Source organism: Marmota monax, unplaced genomic scaffold, assembly GCF_021218885.2.
Source record: "Marmota monax isolate L192 unplaced genomic scaffold, Marmota_monax_Labrador192_F-V1.1 WCK01_AAM20220418_F8-fsc00099, whole genome shotgun sequence".
NCBI classification, from domain to species: Eukaryota; Metazoa; Chordata; class Mammalia; order Rodentia; family Sciuridae; genus Marmota; species Marmota monax.
This window is the reverse complement of record NW_026692126.1, coordinates 1868502-1885728: the sequence shown is the minus strand read 5'-3', so window position 1 is coordinate 1885728 and position 17227 is coordinate 1868502. Positions and strand designations below refer to the sequence as shown.

The 17227-nt window shown below is 42.8% G+C and overlaps 1 protein-coding gene across 1 annotated transcript; it reads right to left on the bottom strand.

Moving 5' to 3' along the window:
• Positions 1–2436: 2436 nt before the first annotated feature.
• LOC124107028 (NADH-cytochrome b5 reductase 1) lies at positions 2437–7718 on the bottom strand. Its single transcript, XM_046464992.1, has 9 exons — positions 7641–7718; positions 7192–7341; positions 6971–7043; positions 6347–6453; positions 6003–6132; positions 5245–5328; positions 4310–4395; positions 3590–3689; positions 2437–3267 (listed from the first exon to the last, which is right to left on the bottom strand). The coding sequence occupies exons 1-9, from the start codon at positions 7653–7655 to the stop codon at positions 3095–3097; spliced, it is 918 nt and encodes a 305-aa protein (XP_046320948.1). The 5' UTR covers positions 7656–7718; the 3' UTR covers positions 2437–3094.
• Positions 7719–17227: the final 9509 nt, after the last annotated feature.

Sequence of the window (17227 nt, the reverse complement as noted above, 5' to 3'; positions counted from 1 at the left end):
CTCCCTACCCACTTCCTTGTGCCAGGCGCTGAGCTAGACTTTTGTTTTGGCTCCTATTATTTCTCTTCAGAAACGGCGGGATTTTTTTTTTTTTTTAACCAGTCTAGCTTGAGAATTCCCAACCATAGATCCTGCTCCCACGTGCACCCAAAGGGCATATCTGGGAGGCAATGTAGGGTGGGGCAACCCTGACACCCATGAACCACACAACACCGAAGTGATCTATGGGGTACACCATTTTTCTTGTTCTCCCAAGGATGGTGTGCACTAACTCCATCCCAGATGCAGAGAAAGGAGCTCATTATGTTGCGTGGACACATCAAGGCAGTGGGATCAGTTGGTGCTGGCTGCAAGCGTGAGCTCAGGAGTCACACAGATCTAGTTTCCTTTTCCTAGCTAGACTATGATCGTAAGCATATTACTGAACCCCTCTAAATGATAATTACCCCAGCTGAAAATGGGGAAAATAATGTTATTTCATTAGACCTTTGTCAGGGTTAAATGAGATCATTTTTGCAGGCTTTTAGTATTATGGCTGGCAAATAGTCAATGCTTCATAAACAAGAGCTGTTACTGTGTTGACCATTGAGAAAACCCTCAGAAGCTTCCTGCTATCCACCAGCTTTGAGTTAGTTTCTTCAGCATGGTCCTTTATAAGCTAATTCTAACCTACTGTCAGGATTCATCTTCTTCCATTTCTCTTTCTGGAATTTTGGGCCTCAGTGAACTTCTAGATTCTCCAAATGCAAACTTCTCTTTCATGTAGTTTTTGCACATTCTAAACCTTTTGCTGAATTGCCTACCCCACATTGCCCAGTTGTCTGATGAAAGATCCAAGCCCAGTTCTAGTTGGCCCCAAACAATCCTAAATTCAGATTCAGGTTCCATCAGCCACTGGCCAGTTGTATTTCCTTTGGCAAATCTTAATCTTCAACCCACAGGATTAGCATAAATTCTTAGCACAGTACCTGGTACATGAATGTTAACTCAAAGATGATAATTCCCTTTTTTCTCTTCCTCCTTCTCTGAATCTTTCTCAACCCCTTCCTGTCTATACCTCGTATGTATCTCTGTGATAATTTTTTGTTTGTTGGTTGTTTGGAATATTGGGGATAGAACCCAGTGTTTTACCACTGAGCTACATCCTGAGCCCAGATTTCAGGGCTGGGTATCAAATTTTAAATCCTCCTGCCTCAATCTCCAGAATCACTGGTATTACAGGAGTGTGCCACCACACTCAACTCTGCAATAGTATCAATCACACTGTATTGTAATGATTTGTCACTTGTCTACCTTGGATTGTGAGTTCTTCGTGGAGGGTCTCCTCAGGGCCCAGCACAGTGTTTACCATATGACAGGTCCTTAATAAATATGTGTATGTTGAGTGAAGGAGGCTCACTCAGTCTTGTGTGAAATAAGGACTGGTGAGTTTCCATGTAGAAAATTATCTTAGCAGCCCAGTAATCCTAAGCAGGATTTTCCTTTCTGTCTAAGCATGATGCCTATCATCTCAGGGGCTTGGGAGGCTTAGGCTGGAGGATCCCAAGTTTAAGGCCAGGGTGGGCAACTTAGTGAGACCCTGTCTCAGAAATAAAAGGGACTGGGGATGTACAGTGGTAAAGTGCCCCTGCATTGAATTTCCAATTCCAAAAATATATTTTTTCCCTTTCTGTATTTGAGGTGGCTTACCAAATACAATGTCATATATATACTAGCACATCAAGAAATGTTTGATGAAATACTACCAACAGAGTTGACTGAAAAATCTGAGGATCCCACCAGCCATTCTCAGTGGCTCCATAGACAGAAACACACAGTTCCATGAAGAAAAACAATGTCAGCCTCCCTCCTAAATGCAAGCATTGTTTTCTCTCAATAACCCTAACACAAATCTGAAGAGGCTTCCCCAGTTTTATCCTGGGAGAAGGGAGTGGATTGGGGTATGCTCTCATAGCAGAGAAGGATGCTTGGGACAGAGAGTACTGGGGGAGGCCAACTTTGTTCAGATACTAAGTCTGTCTGGGGCTGGTGATGTCAGGTTACTTTTTAAAGACGGCTTCCCTTCCAAATGGAAAGGCAATCCTTTGATTTGTTTGCCAAATAACCTGAAGAATAAATGTGAAAGAAAGGCTAAGAGAAGGAAGAGGGGAAGAATGGCCAAATCAAAGGACCATTGGGAGGGGTACCTATGCTCCAAAAACGTCTCTCTAGCATGTGTTCTCCTTCCCCCACCTCAGAAGCCTGGGAAGAGTTGAGCTCTGGCTCTGCAGAAACAGCTGCTGAGATGACCACGGAGTCTGGTGGCAGCTCACATTTCAGCACACAGTACAACTGCTCAAAGGCTCTTTGGAAGACCCAGGAGATTCTGTGCTGGGAAGACTTTTCTCCCAAGATCCGCAGGCATTTTGAAATAAGGACCCGAAACACAACAACCCCTCATATATCACATTGGGGCCTCAGGCCCATTTATTTTAAGAGCCAGAGGTTCCTGTGTAAGTAGCAATCTTAGATTATGGATAGCCCTTTCTCTCTAGCCTGGGCAGGGGCTGAGAGAGAAAGACACAAAAACATATTTCACACTCCTTCTTGGTCTGAAGTTTTTAGGAAACCATTTCTTCCTTTCACTTTCTCTAGAAGACTACCTTTGTAAATCAACTTGCAATCACATAAGCAGAATTTGCCCATGGTTTAAGCACTGAAGACTAAGCAAAACCTTCTGCATAATCTGTTCCTTTTATCACAGACATAAAGAAGGTGAGAATGTGATGCTATCAAGGAACCAGCCCAGTCTTGGAACAAATGTACATGACTCCTTGTTTTCAACCTTAAGAATGAGACTGCTCCAGGGGCCTCACCTGGACTTTTCATCCTAGGGAGATCTGAGGGCTTTGATGGGAATATCTAAGCCTTGGCCCTTTTCTATGGCTACAGGAATGTTGTTCCTGCAGGTACCATCTACATTGTAGTTCCAGTGCAAGATACCAAGGGCTGACATTCTCTGGAAAAAAAATCTAGGGCTTGTAGTGTTTGAGTACTGACTGGGTATAGTTGCAGACATGGGACCAGGGCAGCTGGGAGGTGCTCAGTAGGTGAATCAGTAGGTGAATCGCATCTTTTGTGAATAGCCCAATTTGTCCAAGTTGGGATGGCAGGCCAGCTGTATCATTGGGGGTGGCCCACAGAGCAGCAGCAGTACATCATCCCCTGGGGCAGGCAGGTGCTCCTGGATCATGTCAGCAGTCACAAAGCCCTTGCTGTAGGCCCAATCTGAAGCACAGAGGAAAAGAGAGAACTGACCCATGCTGGCATAGGAATGTGGTGCCATGAGAATGGATTATAGGAGAGGGCCCTGAAGGGCTCCTAAGAAGGTCTCAGGTTGTAACAGCAGTTACAGCTATCCCTGTCGCCCACCTGGTAAACAGAAACCCAAAGGAAAGGGATCAGGAGACCACTGTGTCTCTGTACTCATACTTGGGACTTTGGCAGTGTCAGGGAAGGTTGGTTTCAGTAAATCTAAAACTTACAGAGGGGCAATGCCTGGATTTTGATAATGAGGGGATATCATTATCCACAGAAATGGGGAGGATACCTTTGGGGGGATGGTCCAGAGTGAACCAGAGTTTAAAGCGATTGGGGTACCGGGCCTGCAGCTCCTCTAAGTCTTCCCGCAGGATTATGTCATTTTCCGTCTGAAATGCAAAGGGAAAGCAGAGTCTTAGAAACCTTCTCAGGCCTACATCAGACAAGATCTCTGACTAGGGGTTGTGGCGCATGCCTGTAATTCCAGCTACTTGGGAGCCTGAGGCAGAAGAATCTTGAGTTTGAGACTAGTCTGGGCAACATACTGAGACCCTATCTCAAAAAAGAATAGAACAGAAAGAGAAAAAAGTTCACTGCTATTACAACTGTCCAACCAAGAGAGAAAAAGGCTGCTAAAGGCATGCTAAAGTTCTAGGGAATAAGCAACACTTGCAGCAGTTTTAAGGAGTTAGGATGAGGGGAACAGCCTTTATTTAGATATCATGAAGGAATAAAGGTAAAATATTTAACCAAGAAGACCCAAGGGTCTTTGCTTAGCACTAGATGCCTTAAATCTTTTCTTCTTTCCTTGGGGATTAGGGAAGCAATCTGGGTCAATGCTCAGTCCTATTTCCTCCTTATTGTAGTAGAGGGTCCTGTACCTGGCAGAAGGGGCCTTGGCTCAGAGACTAGAACAGGCACTAGGCCAGTTCTGCCCACTGGGTCCACTGCTCATGTCCATACCCACATAGCAACTCTGAAGTCTCAATATTGAGAAAAGCAAACTAACCTGGTTGGCAAAAAGCAGAAAGCACTGGGTTGGATCTTCAGGTACTTTCAGGATAGCCCAGATCAGCTGTAGCATTGGGGTGATACCTACATGAGATGCACCATGGTGAGATGTGGTGGTCACATTCTGTTCTGTCCCGGGTCCTTAGCTGATTCACCCTTTCATCTTAATTCTACTCATTCACATTCCACTCCATTTTTCTTTAGTACCCTAATCCTCTGATCTCCTCCTTCATATCCCTGGACATATCTGGACATCCTCAATATTTACCTAAATTCATAAGATGGAAATCTTTGGAAGGAACCAACTTAAGACTCTTCCTCTAAAAGTTCCCTTGGAGGCTAGGGACACAAAAGTCATAGATGACTACATGTTCCTCCTGATTCAGTGATGAGAGTTTCTGGAACACTGAATACATAGAGGTTAAGTGTTTTGGAGTCAAGCAAAGCCAGATACTAATCCTACCTCTTGCCATTAAAAGTTGAATCTCATTTTCTCATCTATAAAAGGGAAATGCTAGTAGTATCAACTTCAGAGATACATATGTGTCTAATACATAGTAGTGAACTAGACTACAAAAATGTCTACTATCTATCAGACTACACCATGTTGAATATATAGTAGTATCCAATCCTAATTTTCTTTCTTGACTATTCTGAGCTATTTCTTTCTACTTTCACCTAAAAATTATTAGATTCATTCAACTTGAGGAGAGCCCACCTGATTTATTGTTCTCATTTTACCAGTTAACTTTTTTGTTGTTGTTGTTTTTATTGTTTATGGTTTTGTTTTTGACTTACTGGGGAGGTTTGGCATTGCTAGGGACCCCTGATTACCAGCTTGGCTATGATCATCAAATCTCCTGAGGCCATTTAGGAGTCTGAATGGCAACAGCCAACAAGGTGGGAGAGAATGGCCCCTCAAGTGACACGAACCTGTCCCTCCAGCGATCATTCCCAGTTTCTTGGCCTTTCGGGGTTCTGGTGGCGATTTCTTATTGGGCTGAATGTTAAAATTCCCTGAGAAGTCAAGTGAAGAGAGGAGGAGAAGAACAAAGTCAAAATAGAAAACTAAGTAAACAAATGCCAAATTGAAAATATGCCCAACGGCCAGTTGAGCAGCTGCTATGAAATCTGATCCTGGAACTTGGGTGGGGGTTGTGTTGAGTAAGCTCTGACAATAATACACTTGAAGGACAATGGGGCCACAGCTATCTGTCTACCACTCAGTTCAGGATCACACAGTGAATATCAGCAACTTTTGGCAGAGGGTGATCCTTGGTGACAGTGACAGGCACAGGGCCAGGTGTGAATATAGTTTCCCTAGAGACACAGAACACTTCCAGGGCCTTGCTAATAATGCACCCAGCTGTTCCCATGGGGAGGGCTAAAAGCTCTCTCCAGAGCTCAGCCTGAAGGGTGAATCTTGGAGGGAGGGGAAGAGAGGCATGTTTGCTTTGGTAATCCCCCCAGCTATCTGTCATGGCTGCTGAATTCAGTTGGATGGAGACCTACTTCCTGTGGCAAATGGGGCCAAGAAATAGGCCTTTCTGTGCATCAGAGTTGAGATTGGAAGGAAGGGCAGCTTTGACCCTTATACATGTACACACACTCGGGCATGCACAGTCATACTGTGCTAAGACTATGGAGCTAGAGCAGGGGGTGGCAGGCTGGAGGAGAAGACAGGTCATTACCTTTCCCAGTGTAAGTGAGCAGTCCACTTGGCCCCCGGAATTCCACCACATCCCCAATCTTCAGACTGTCCAGGTACTGAGACATCTTCCCGCCCTCAGGAAATTTTGGGTGCACACCCTTCAGATAGACCTGATAAGACCAAGAGAAAAATACCTGATTTAGAATGTCACTGAAACAGGCTGGAACAGGGCTCATACACATGCTAGCTTTTCCAAGTCCACATACTTTCCTCATATCCACAAAGGACATGCCTTCTCCTGACATCAAACAAATCAGAGAAGTTTCTACAAATTCCAGAAAGAGTGGGGTGAGGTGCCTCTGGGGTTCCTTCCTACACCCTTACCTTGATGACAAGATCCACGTAGCCTTGGTCCTCATCACTGGTGACAGGAGTGTACGGCCTGATGACCAGGCTGCCATCGATTCGGGCAGACAGGTAGACATGTTTGCCTGGAGACCATGTGGAGAGCCATGTAAGGGCTTATAGTGGATGTGCCACAACCCTGTTACTTTTTACCCAGAGAGGTTTGAGAGAACAGGCTGTCTTGCTTCCTGCTGAAGTCCCAAGGAGCTGCCAGGCAGGGAGGATTCAGCCCACACAGCCCTCAGCTGGACCTCTCTCCAGCCTCTCTGTTGGGGAAACTCTTAACAATTACTACCAGGACCTTGGCAGGGGCAGGTAAGCTGAGGGTCTGGGTAACAGGAAAAGTTAGTGTTTGCTCAGAGGGAGTTATAAGCAAGTCCTCTGGGAAATAGGGAGAGCTGTTGAGTAGTAAAGATGGGTGGGGACACAGAAGCCACACCCTAAAGGTACCTAGTGGCACCTCACAGCCTGAAGGATCCAGAGCTAAGTGAAGGAAGGGCAATGTCGTGTGGAGGAAAAAGATAGAAGCAACGTATCTCACCAGACCCCAGGAGAATCTCCCTCCTAGGATCCCAGGGAAAGCCCACTGCACACTTTCCTTACCCACAGGCAGCCCCAGAATGTGGTGGGCGGTGGGCAGGGCAAAGCGGAACCTCTTGGTGTTGTGGCTCACGGTCTGGAGGATGGATGACACAAGTATTTCACTAAGTGGGACTGGTTGCCACTCCCTTGGGCATCCCAACCACCATGAATGCTATCTATCCCTTTTATACTAGTAGAACTCAGGTCCCCTTTCTACACTGGACCCTTTCTCCACAGCTTACCGTCTTGTCCAGCAGTCGCAGCAGGTACTTCTCATCCGGGTGCAGGAGAGTAACCTGGGGCCGGCGGGACCTTCGAACCAAGTAGGTGCCCACAGCCAAGCCGAGCAGAGTAAGCAGCCCCACCCCCAGCGAAGCCAGCAGGGCTGAGCTCTGTGGGTAGAGGAGGTAGCTTGACCGCCAGGCTGGGGAAGAGCCCAGGGCGTGGGTGGTGACGGGAATGTACGACCAAGCGCCCCAGGGGTGATGATCCCGCACTCCAACTCGAAAGCATGCCAAAGCCAGAGGGTAGGGTCCCCAAGATGGGAGGGTAATACGGGGACCCCAGCATCCAGGGCGGGTCTGGAGCCCTGTAGGGCGGGGTCGGCCGTGGGAGTCCCTGGTCCTGAGCTGAGTGCCCAAAACTAGAGGGGCGGGGTTCCCAGGTGCAGGATACCGAGGGAGGGTCTCACCGGCTGGATCCCCATGACCAAGCGCAGCGTCCTCCACCACCCTGCAGGCAGACAGATCCCACAATGCGCCTCGGGGCGGGCCCGGGGGAGGAGCTTGGCAGGAGGCGTGGTCCATAAGAGGCGGGGCCTGTAGGAGGCGGGGTTGGCCTGCTCTTTGGCCCGCCCCGCTTTCCCTCCCTGGGCGACGCCGAGCATCTCTAGGCTTGTCCAAGAGCTTACAAGACTGCAGCTCGAGCGGCTCCATTCCAGCCTTCTGGTCTCTGCTGTTTGGATCCACTATGCCAGAGCAGGATGGCATTTCTGTTTTAACACAGAATCACTCTAAGTTGGACAATTGGAACTCTTTGAATCTAAGAATCGTTCATGGAAAATGTAGCATTTGAGTCAGAGAAGGGAAAATTAATCATCATGTAGCTACCTTCGTTTTTCCAGCAGGTTAAATTGAAGCAAGACAATTGGAAGGACTGTTCAGGAAGGAACAGGGCATGGCAACTTCATTTCCTGGTCTCTCTGAGCAAAAGATTGGTTTTGTTCCCAGTGCCAAGTCATCCAGTATTACTCAAAAGCTTCCTTTGGGTCCTAATCTGTGTTCTCTCTTCTCAAAGACATGGGCTTTGGAGTCAGACTGTACTGAACAAGAATTGCACCTCTAGCACATATTGACTCTGTGACCTAAAACAACTTGATCAACTCTGAGTTTCTCCATCTTGGATGGATATATATTATCGCCTATTAGGTAGTATTTAGTTTATAGAGTTGTTGTGAGACTTTGATTCGAAATGTTAACATGCTTAGTGTATTGCCTGTCATAGGGTAAATTATTCAACAGATGGAAGCTACTGGAGGCTCATTTAGGGTTTTGGGACTGAGTTCTGTTGGCAGCAGAAGCTTGGAACAGGAGTAGTAAGAAATAGACACTGGGAGTCGTTGGAACTACAGATTTGCCAAGATTAACATCCTTTCTTACATGCAAGTTTCTCAACTAGAATGAATGACATTTGCTCTTTGAAGTACAGCGATGGATGAGATTTCCATAAATATCATTGTCAACAGCCTAAATTAATGCCATCAGGGTGGTAGGGACATTGGAATCTTGTTTTCAGTTGTAGTTGGGGTACTCTGTTGAATGATCCTAAAGATGCTTTCTTTTCTTTATGAGCTAGCTGAAAATGTCACTCAGATCTGGGTACATCTCCATCTTTTTTTTTTTTTCTCTTTTGGTGATGGTACTGGGGGTTTAACCTAGGGCTATCTACCAGTAAGCTACATCCACAGCTCTTCATACACACACACACACACACACACACACACACACACTGGGGATTGAACCCAGAGGTGCTTAACCATTGAGCCACACCCACAGCCCTATTTTGTATTTTATTTAGAGATAGGGTCTCACTGAATTGCTTAGTGCCTCGCTGTTGCTGAGGCTGATTTTAAAGTACCATCCTCCTGTCTCAGACTCCAGAGCTGCTGGGATTACAGCATGCGCCACCATGCCCTGCCCTTTTATATATTTTTTGAGAGACAAAGTCTTGCTGAGTTGCTTAGGGCCTCACTAAGTTGCTGAGGCTGGCTTTGAACTTGTGATCCTCCTGCCTCAGCCCGCCCCCTGCCCCCCCCCCACCCAGCAACTGGGCACAGCTCTCTTTTATTTTTATTTTGAGACAGATTCTCACCAAATTGCCAAGTTGTCCTCAAATTTGCGATCCTTCTGCCTCAACCTCTCCAGTCTCTGGGATTATAGGCACACACCATTGTGCCTGGCTCCCTCTGAATTTTTGAAGCTATCTGTATAGGAAGTTAGTGTGCCACGCTGTGTGGGAAAGAAGGGTTGAAGAGGGAAAGGGAGGGATCTTTCCCTTTTCTATTTGGAGAGACTGAAGGGATTATGTTCTGGGACTTCTGACACCCCCACTGCTGGAGTAGCTAAGAAGCCAACTACTGATCCTTGCCATTGTCCAGTTCTGGCTGGAGGGATTCCAGTCTTCTTCCCTTTACTGGATAAAGGATGTGGCAGGGGAGGGAGAGGTAGAGAATGAAAGGTGGGCATAACTACCATTCAAAGGGTCACATTTTAACTCGTATGAGTATGTTGCTGGGAATCAGGATATATAAGAAAAGGCTCTTATCCTGGAAACTTTAGCTATAGGGTCTCAGCAACCCTGAGTGAGATCCTTAGTCCTGAAAATGGGTGCTGAAGAAGTGCTGGAGAGGGTTGCTGCCCTGAGTCACAGAATGGACCAGATAATCTCACATGTCTTTCCAGTCTCAGATTCTGTGGTTCTATGATGTCAGCCCAGGAGATAAATTCCACTTCATCATAACTCATAATAATCTTTCATATACTCCTTGTTTGGAAGAACAAAGGGATTCGGGGTAAAAATGGGAGTTCATAACCCATTGAATCAAATGTATGAAATATGATATGTCAAGAGCTTTGTAATGTTTTGAATAACCAATAAAAAAAGAAAAAAAAAGATGCAATCAACAAAAAAAATTAATTAATTTAAAAAAATAAATAAAAAATCCAATCTTTTAAGTTTAGGTTTTCTTCCTGGATAAGTAATAAAATGAAGAATAGAATATATAATGTACTGTGCAGGGGAAGTTAAAATTCTAAGATGTGCTTCATAATTCTCAAGGAGGGCATAAAATAAAGTGATCCTTTTGAAATACCATAGGATATCCAGGAAGAATCTTAAAGAAAGACCTGCTCATATAGGGGATATGGTATGCAAGAATCAGACCAGAAGTTGCAATAATGATTAAAAAAAGTTGACATTTATTCAGCATGTGCAAGAGCTAGGTAAATTGCTTTTTACATATTCTGACAATCATTTAATCCTGATAACAACCTGTGAAAGAGATATTATCATGACTATCTTCATATTATGGATGGAGAGATTGAAGTGTAGGATTATTAGTAGCTTGCTCGAAGTCAGCTAAGTGTCAAAGTCAAGTGGCATACCAGGCAGCCTGATATGGAAGGCTAACAACCCAACTGCCCCCTTTTAAATGTTCCTAGTAAGGAAGCTTAAGCATACACAAAGGTAGACCAAAGTACAAAGCCTCATTACCCATTGCCCACCTTCAATAACTATTAACTCATGGTCAGGCTTGTTTCATTTGTGCCCCACCCATTTCCCTTCTCCAGTATTATTTTTATTTTTATTTTATTTTATTTTTTTTTAGTTTTCAGTGGACACAACATCTTTGTTTGTATGTGGTGCTGAGGATCGAACCCGGGCCGCACGCATGCCAGGCGAGCGTGCTACCGCTTGAGCCACATCCCCAGCCCTCCAGTATTATTTTTAACCAAATATCATACTTCCTATAATTTTGTCCTTAAATGCTTAAATGCGTTTAGATATAAGGACTTAAGATATCTTTAAGATATAAGGACTTAAAAGTAAACATAATGCCATTATTACCCATAAAAATAACTACAATAATTACTTCCTTTCCTCAAATACCTAGTCAGTGTTTCAAGTTTAAGTTGACCCATTTAAAAAATTCTCCTTTTGTGAATTGTCTTACATTAAAAGAGACTTTTTGGTGTACAGGTCTATGAATTACAGCATGTGTACAGATTTGTGCAACTACTACAGTAGAATATAGAATAGTTTCATCACCCAAGAATTTATTTGTGCAATCCCTTTGAGATAGAAATGTGTTAGGAAGACAGGGTTAAGGATCCACCTCCTCCCCTCAAGGAGTTTACAAAGGAAGTAGACAGCTCATGACCAGTGACTCCATAGGCGCTGAAGATATATGCTGGAACCCTGAGCCAGTCTATGAGGAGAAGCAGTGTGTGATCTACACCCTGATAGGACAGAGGGGGCGCAGGCACACCAGGTGCACTGGTGTGACTGGACTCAAAAATCCACTGTTGTTTTTTTTTTTTTTTGTACCAGGGATTGAATTGGAGGCTATGATGGGGTTTAAAAAACCCTGGGGTAGGGCTGGGGATGTGGCTCAAGTGGTAGCACGCTTGTCTGGCATGCGTGCGGCCCGGGTTCAATCCTCAGCACCACATACCAACAAAGATGTTGTGTCTGCCAATAATTAAAAAAATAAATAAATAAATAAATATGTTTTTAAAAAAAAAAAAAAAAAAAAAAAAAAAACCCTGGGGTAATGCTAATGCATATTTAAGTCTGAGACCTATGTCATGTTGAATTCGTTTTTCTGTTTTTTTATAATAAAGCATCTGAACTGTTAATAAAATCTCTGTTAAATCCTCAAAATTACTTAAAGCCACTGTTTGCAATTATTTATTATGTTGCAACAGAAAACTAATAAAGAGTTGGCTTAGTGTCCTTCTTCTTCAGAGGGAATTTTTTTAATACTTTTTTTTTTTTAGTTGTCAGTGGCCTTTATTTTACTTATTTATATGTGGTGTTGAGAATTGAACCCAGTGCCTCACACATGCTAGGCAAGTGCTCTACCACTGAGCTGCAACCCCAGCCCCAGAGCAAATTTTTTCAACTATCTCAATCTTATTTGACATCCTGACTCTGTACTGCATTTTCTTAGCATTTACCACAGTGGTTATGTCTGATTCATTTTGTAATTAATTATGTTTTTTATTTTTTCCCTAAACTTTGACCTCTATTAGGGTAGGATACTTCCAGCCCTTCATTTCATACTTTCAGATATTAAGTGCTCAACGAACATTTGGAAATTATACTGCTTTGTTATCACAGATAGTACAAGAAAGGAAAATTATTGTCCATCTTATGTATGAATATAAATGTAAAGTTCTTAATTAATGTATTAGCAAATTTTTATCTAACAGTTATTTTAAAAAATTACTTCATATTGAGTTTATCTCAGGAATAAAAGATGTTCAAAGATAAGAGGTCTATGGATGAATTTCTTCCCATTAACAGATTAAGGAAACAGGGTGCGATAGCACATGCTTGTAATCCCAGCAACTCTGGAGGCTGAGGCAGGAGGATTGCAAGTTCAAAGCCAGCCTCAGCAACCTAGCGAAGCCCTATGTAACTTAGCAAAACTCTGTCTCAAAAAAAAAAAAAAAAATTAAAAGGGCTGGGGATGTAGTTCAGTGGTAGAGCATGTACCTACTGAAATACTATCACCAGTATCAAAACAAAGACCAAAATAAAAACTCTACAACGATCTGTTTTAAAAGATTAAGTAAGAATTAACACCTGATCATCTCCTTAGTTGCAGAAAAAGCATTTAATAAAATTCAACCCTATAACTCTTAGAAAATTAGAAATAAATGGGAATTTCCTTAACTTGATAAATATTATGTACCAAAATCCTATTGTAAACATCATGCTTTTAGATATATTTCATTTAATTGGGAACAAAACTAGAATGCCTGTAATTAATGATATTATTGAATATGATATTAATAATCCTTGACTAGGAGGTGACAGCCCTTTTCTCCTTAGGACAGATAGCAAATATTTTAGGACATGGTGTCTCTGTCTCAACTATTCATCTTTGCTTTTGTAGCTTAAAAACAATCATAGATAATACATAAATCAATGAGCATAACAGTGTTCCAATAAATCTTTATTGGGGGTGATATTTAACCTGAAGGCCATGGTTTGCTAATTCTGGTACTAGCCAGTGCAATAACTTAAGAAAAGTAAATGAGGAATGAAAGTTGAAAAGAAAGCAACAAAATAATCAGTATTAGCTTATTACATGTGTCTGCATAGAGAATTTAGGAAAATCAATGCGTCACAGAGAAGGTGTGTCTCTGAAAAGGGAGAAGGGTCCAAGGAGTTCCAGAGAGAAGGGGGAGCTTACTTAGGACCAGTGAGGTTCTTCGCATACATGATGAAAAAGAATTTATGCCAGTTGGAAGCATAGACAGGTTTATTTAGGAAAGTAGAGTTACATTCAAGGGAGAATGTGGGTCCTTTCAAGAATGAAAGATGCATTTGGGGGGTTCCTGGCTCTTCTATAAAAGAAACTTGGTAAGGGATGAGTGTGAAAGGTATGTAAGAATGATATCAGTCTGTTAACCTCAATGTGGTTTCTGGTGGTCTGATCAATCTCCAGATCCTTAGTATGATATGGTCTTCATTATCTGAGCAGTAGGTAGCGCTGCAAAGTCCCCTAAATTATAGTTTTCTTGAAATATTGTATCTCTCTTTACTTTACTGGGGAGTTAATTCACAGTGCTAGATTTACAGGTTTCCCAGGAACCTGGGAGTGACAGACTGGAAGAGAGATGGGCTTCAAGTGGTGACAGGCCCTGAAAAGTATGCAGAACTTCTGAATTAAAATCTTATTTCCGGGCTGGGGATGTGGCTCAAGCGGTAGGGCGCTTGCCTGGCATGCGTGCGGCCCAGGTTTGATCCTCAGCACCACATACAAACAAAGATGTTGTATCCGCCGAAAACTAAAAGAAAATAAATATTTAAAAAAAAAAAAAAGGAAAAAACCCCAGCAGTTAATGCTATTAGCATTCAAAATGTCTTTAAAAAAAAAATCTTATTTCCAATTGGATGCAATGGCACCGCATGTCTGTAATCCCAGTGGTTTGGAAGTTTAAGGCAAAAGAACTGCAAGTTCAAAGCCAGTGTCAGCAATTTATCAAGGCCCTAAGCAACCTAGAGAGACCCTGTCTCAAAATAACAAACTCAAAAAGGACTGGAGATGTGGCTCAGTGGTTAAGAAAGCCCGAGTTTGATTCTCAGTAAAAATAAATAAAATCTTATTTCCTTGTCCTTCCTTGATGTCTCCTTTCTACCATTTCTTTTTTTTTTTTTTTTTTTTTTAATTTTTTATTGTGGGTTGTTCAAAACATTACAAATTTCTTGACATATCATATTCCACACTTTGATTCTAGTGGGTTATGAACTCCCACCTTCACCCCATACACAGATTGCAGATTCACATCAGTTACACATCCATTGATTTACAAATTGCCATCCTTTCTACCATTTCTTATTTCTTCTATCCTACCTCAAATGGAACAAAGAGAAAATTCAACATTCCTAGGGCCCAGGGGGTATAGCTCAATGGTGTCACAAAATCCTGGGTAACAATCCACCCCACCAAACAACAACAACAACAACAATCTAGATATAACCTCAACCTAAAATAGAAAAAAGTTCATTATATCATAATTACTAAGTATAAAATATTAATATTGCAGTAGTATGTTAATATCAATAGAAAATATGAAGTACCTAGCAATAAATATAATAAAGGAGGTACAAGGTCCACATGACAAAATGATTAAATTTCTTTAAAAGACATGAAGAGCTGGGCACGGTCAAGCATGTTCAAAGTCAGTGACTTTGAACATGTAATTTATGTAATACAAGCAACTTGGGAGTCTGAGGAAGAAGGATCACAAGTTTGAGACCAGTCTGGGAAACTTAGTGAGACACTGTCTCAAAATAAAAAATTAAAAGGGCTGGGGATGTAGCTCAGGGGTTAAGTACCCTTGGGTTCAATCTCTACTACCCACCTTTTCCCCTCCCCACAAAACAAAATAAAACATATAAAGGCTGGGCACGGTGGCACACACCTGTAATCCCAGTGGCTCTTGGAGGCTGAGGCAGGAGGTTCTTGAGTTCAAAGCCAGCCTCAGCAAAGTAGCCAGGTCCTGAGTAACTGAGAGACCCTGTCTCTAAATAAAAATATCAAAAAAGGACTGTGGGAGGGTCTGAGGTTGTGGCTCAGTGGTAGAGCACTCGCCTTACATATGTGAGGTACTGGGTTCAATCCTCAGCACTCTCATAAAAATAAATAAAAACATTAAAAACAAAACAGAGCAACAGTGAATTGTTATGCCTAATTGTGTTAATAACTCCCTAGCCAAAATAAAACTCATAAAAAAAAAAAGGACTGGGGATGTGGTTCAGTGGTTAAGCACCATTGAGTTCAATCCCTGGTACTAAAAAAAAAAAAAAAAAAAAAAAAAAAAAAAAAAAAAGCCATATTAAGAAACCTTCTTCATTTCAGAGGATAGCAGCTCCATCTTTCCAGTAGTGTAGACAAAATATTTGGAGTTATTCTGACCCCTTTTTTTCAAACTCTACAATAAGCCTTCAGGAAATCCTCTTGGTTCCATCTTAAAACATACTCAACATCTACCTACCTCTCACCACCCCCGTTGCCATCACTCTGGGCTAAACCACGCCTTTCTCTCCTTTGGATTCTCTTAGATGCACCTTAATTAGCCCTGTTTCCATCCATCTTCCTCTACCATCCAGTTTCTACACAGCAGGCTGAGTACTCCTATCACTTCAGCCAGACCATGCCACTCTTTTGACTCAAAACCCTGCAATTGTTTGGCACCACACTTATTTATTATGTGCATTGTCTCTTGCCCTTTCTGTGAGCTCCATGAAGGTAGCAATCTTGACTGTTTACTGATGCAACCCAAGTTCCTTGAAAAGTGCAAACAAGAAAAGAGGAAACTATTTTGCTCTAGGAAAAAAAATTATACATGAAAGAAATTATAATCATAGATTGTTACCATTAAATCAAGAGGTCAAGTAATCCCTAAACATAGGGTATCTCCCTGGCTGACTTACCAGACTTCCATAAACCCAGTGGGGAAGGAAACAGTCGGCTCTTTACTACACATGACACAGCAGGCAAGATGGGCTTCATGTTGCAACAATTTGCCCTGTGCCTCAAGATTCAAGGGGGTGGGCAGGTGTGGTGGCACACACCTGTAATCCCAATGACTTGGGAGGCTGAGGCAGGGGGATCACAAATTTAAAGCCAGCTTCAGCAATTTAGTGAGGCTCCAAGCAATTCAGTGAGATCCTGTCTCTAAATAAAATATAAAAAGGGGGCTGGGGATGTTGCTCAGTGGTTAAGTGCCCCTCAATTTAATCCTCAGTACAAAAAAAAAAAAATCCAAGGGGGACCATGGGGAGGAAAGCAGAGTGAGCCAGTGGAGGCCGAACACACAGTGGTCTCTGTCACACCTGGGAAACACTAAGCTTAGGAAACCCCTGATCTTATAAGGGGACCAATACCATATCTGCCCAAATTTTGCTCTATACCAAGGCATATGCCTTTGTTATCCTGGTTAGGAAACAAAACAAACTTCTCTGGGGAGGGAAGGAGATTTTAATAAGATCTGCAACCATCACCAGAGAACTGTGCCTCTAAATCTCTCCTGAGGGACTCCTTGTCTTTATAAACAAATCTGCCCTCTGCCCTGGAGAAAGACACTACCTCGAGCTTCTATGGCTGTTTGCTATCCAAACACCCTGATGTTTGATGCCTATTAAAAGGGCTAAAGCCTTTCCTAAAGTAGCAAGGAATGTGTAATACTAGAAAAAACAGTGGAAAGACTTGAAAGTAGTTATGTTTGGGAACAGAACTAGTGAAGGGGGCGGTGAACTAATTGTCATTATATCGCTTTTGTAGCTATTTTTCTCACACAACTAAATTCAGGGGTCAGTGATGAGGCCTCCTTTAACTTGCTGTAGCAGAAGCCTTTGATCCGGATGATTATTCCGTCCTCCTGAAACATCGTCTTCCTGTTTCACTCACTTGGTTTTCCTCCTACCTCTCTGTCTATGCTTTCTCTCTTTTACTGGTTCCCTTTCTTCTGTTCAACTTCTTAA

Bases quoted from the DNA above. Each gene is read 5' to 3' on its own strand.
- LOC124107028 (XM_046464992.1), bottom strand. The intron at 6,133-6,346 runs GTAAGGGTGTAG...TGGTCTTATCAG, and splicing joins ACGTGGATCTTGTCATCAAG to GTCTATCTGAAGGGTGTGCA. The intron at 4,396-5,244 runs GTTCGTGTCACT...CATCTCATGTAG, and splicing joins AATGATCGCTGGAGGGACAG to GTATCACCCCAATGCTACAG.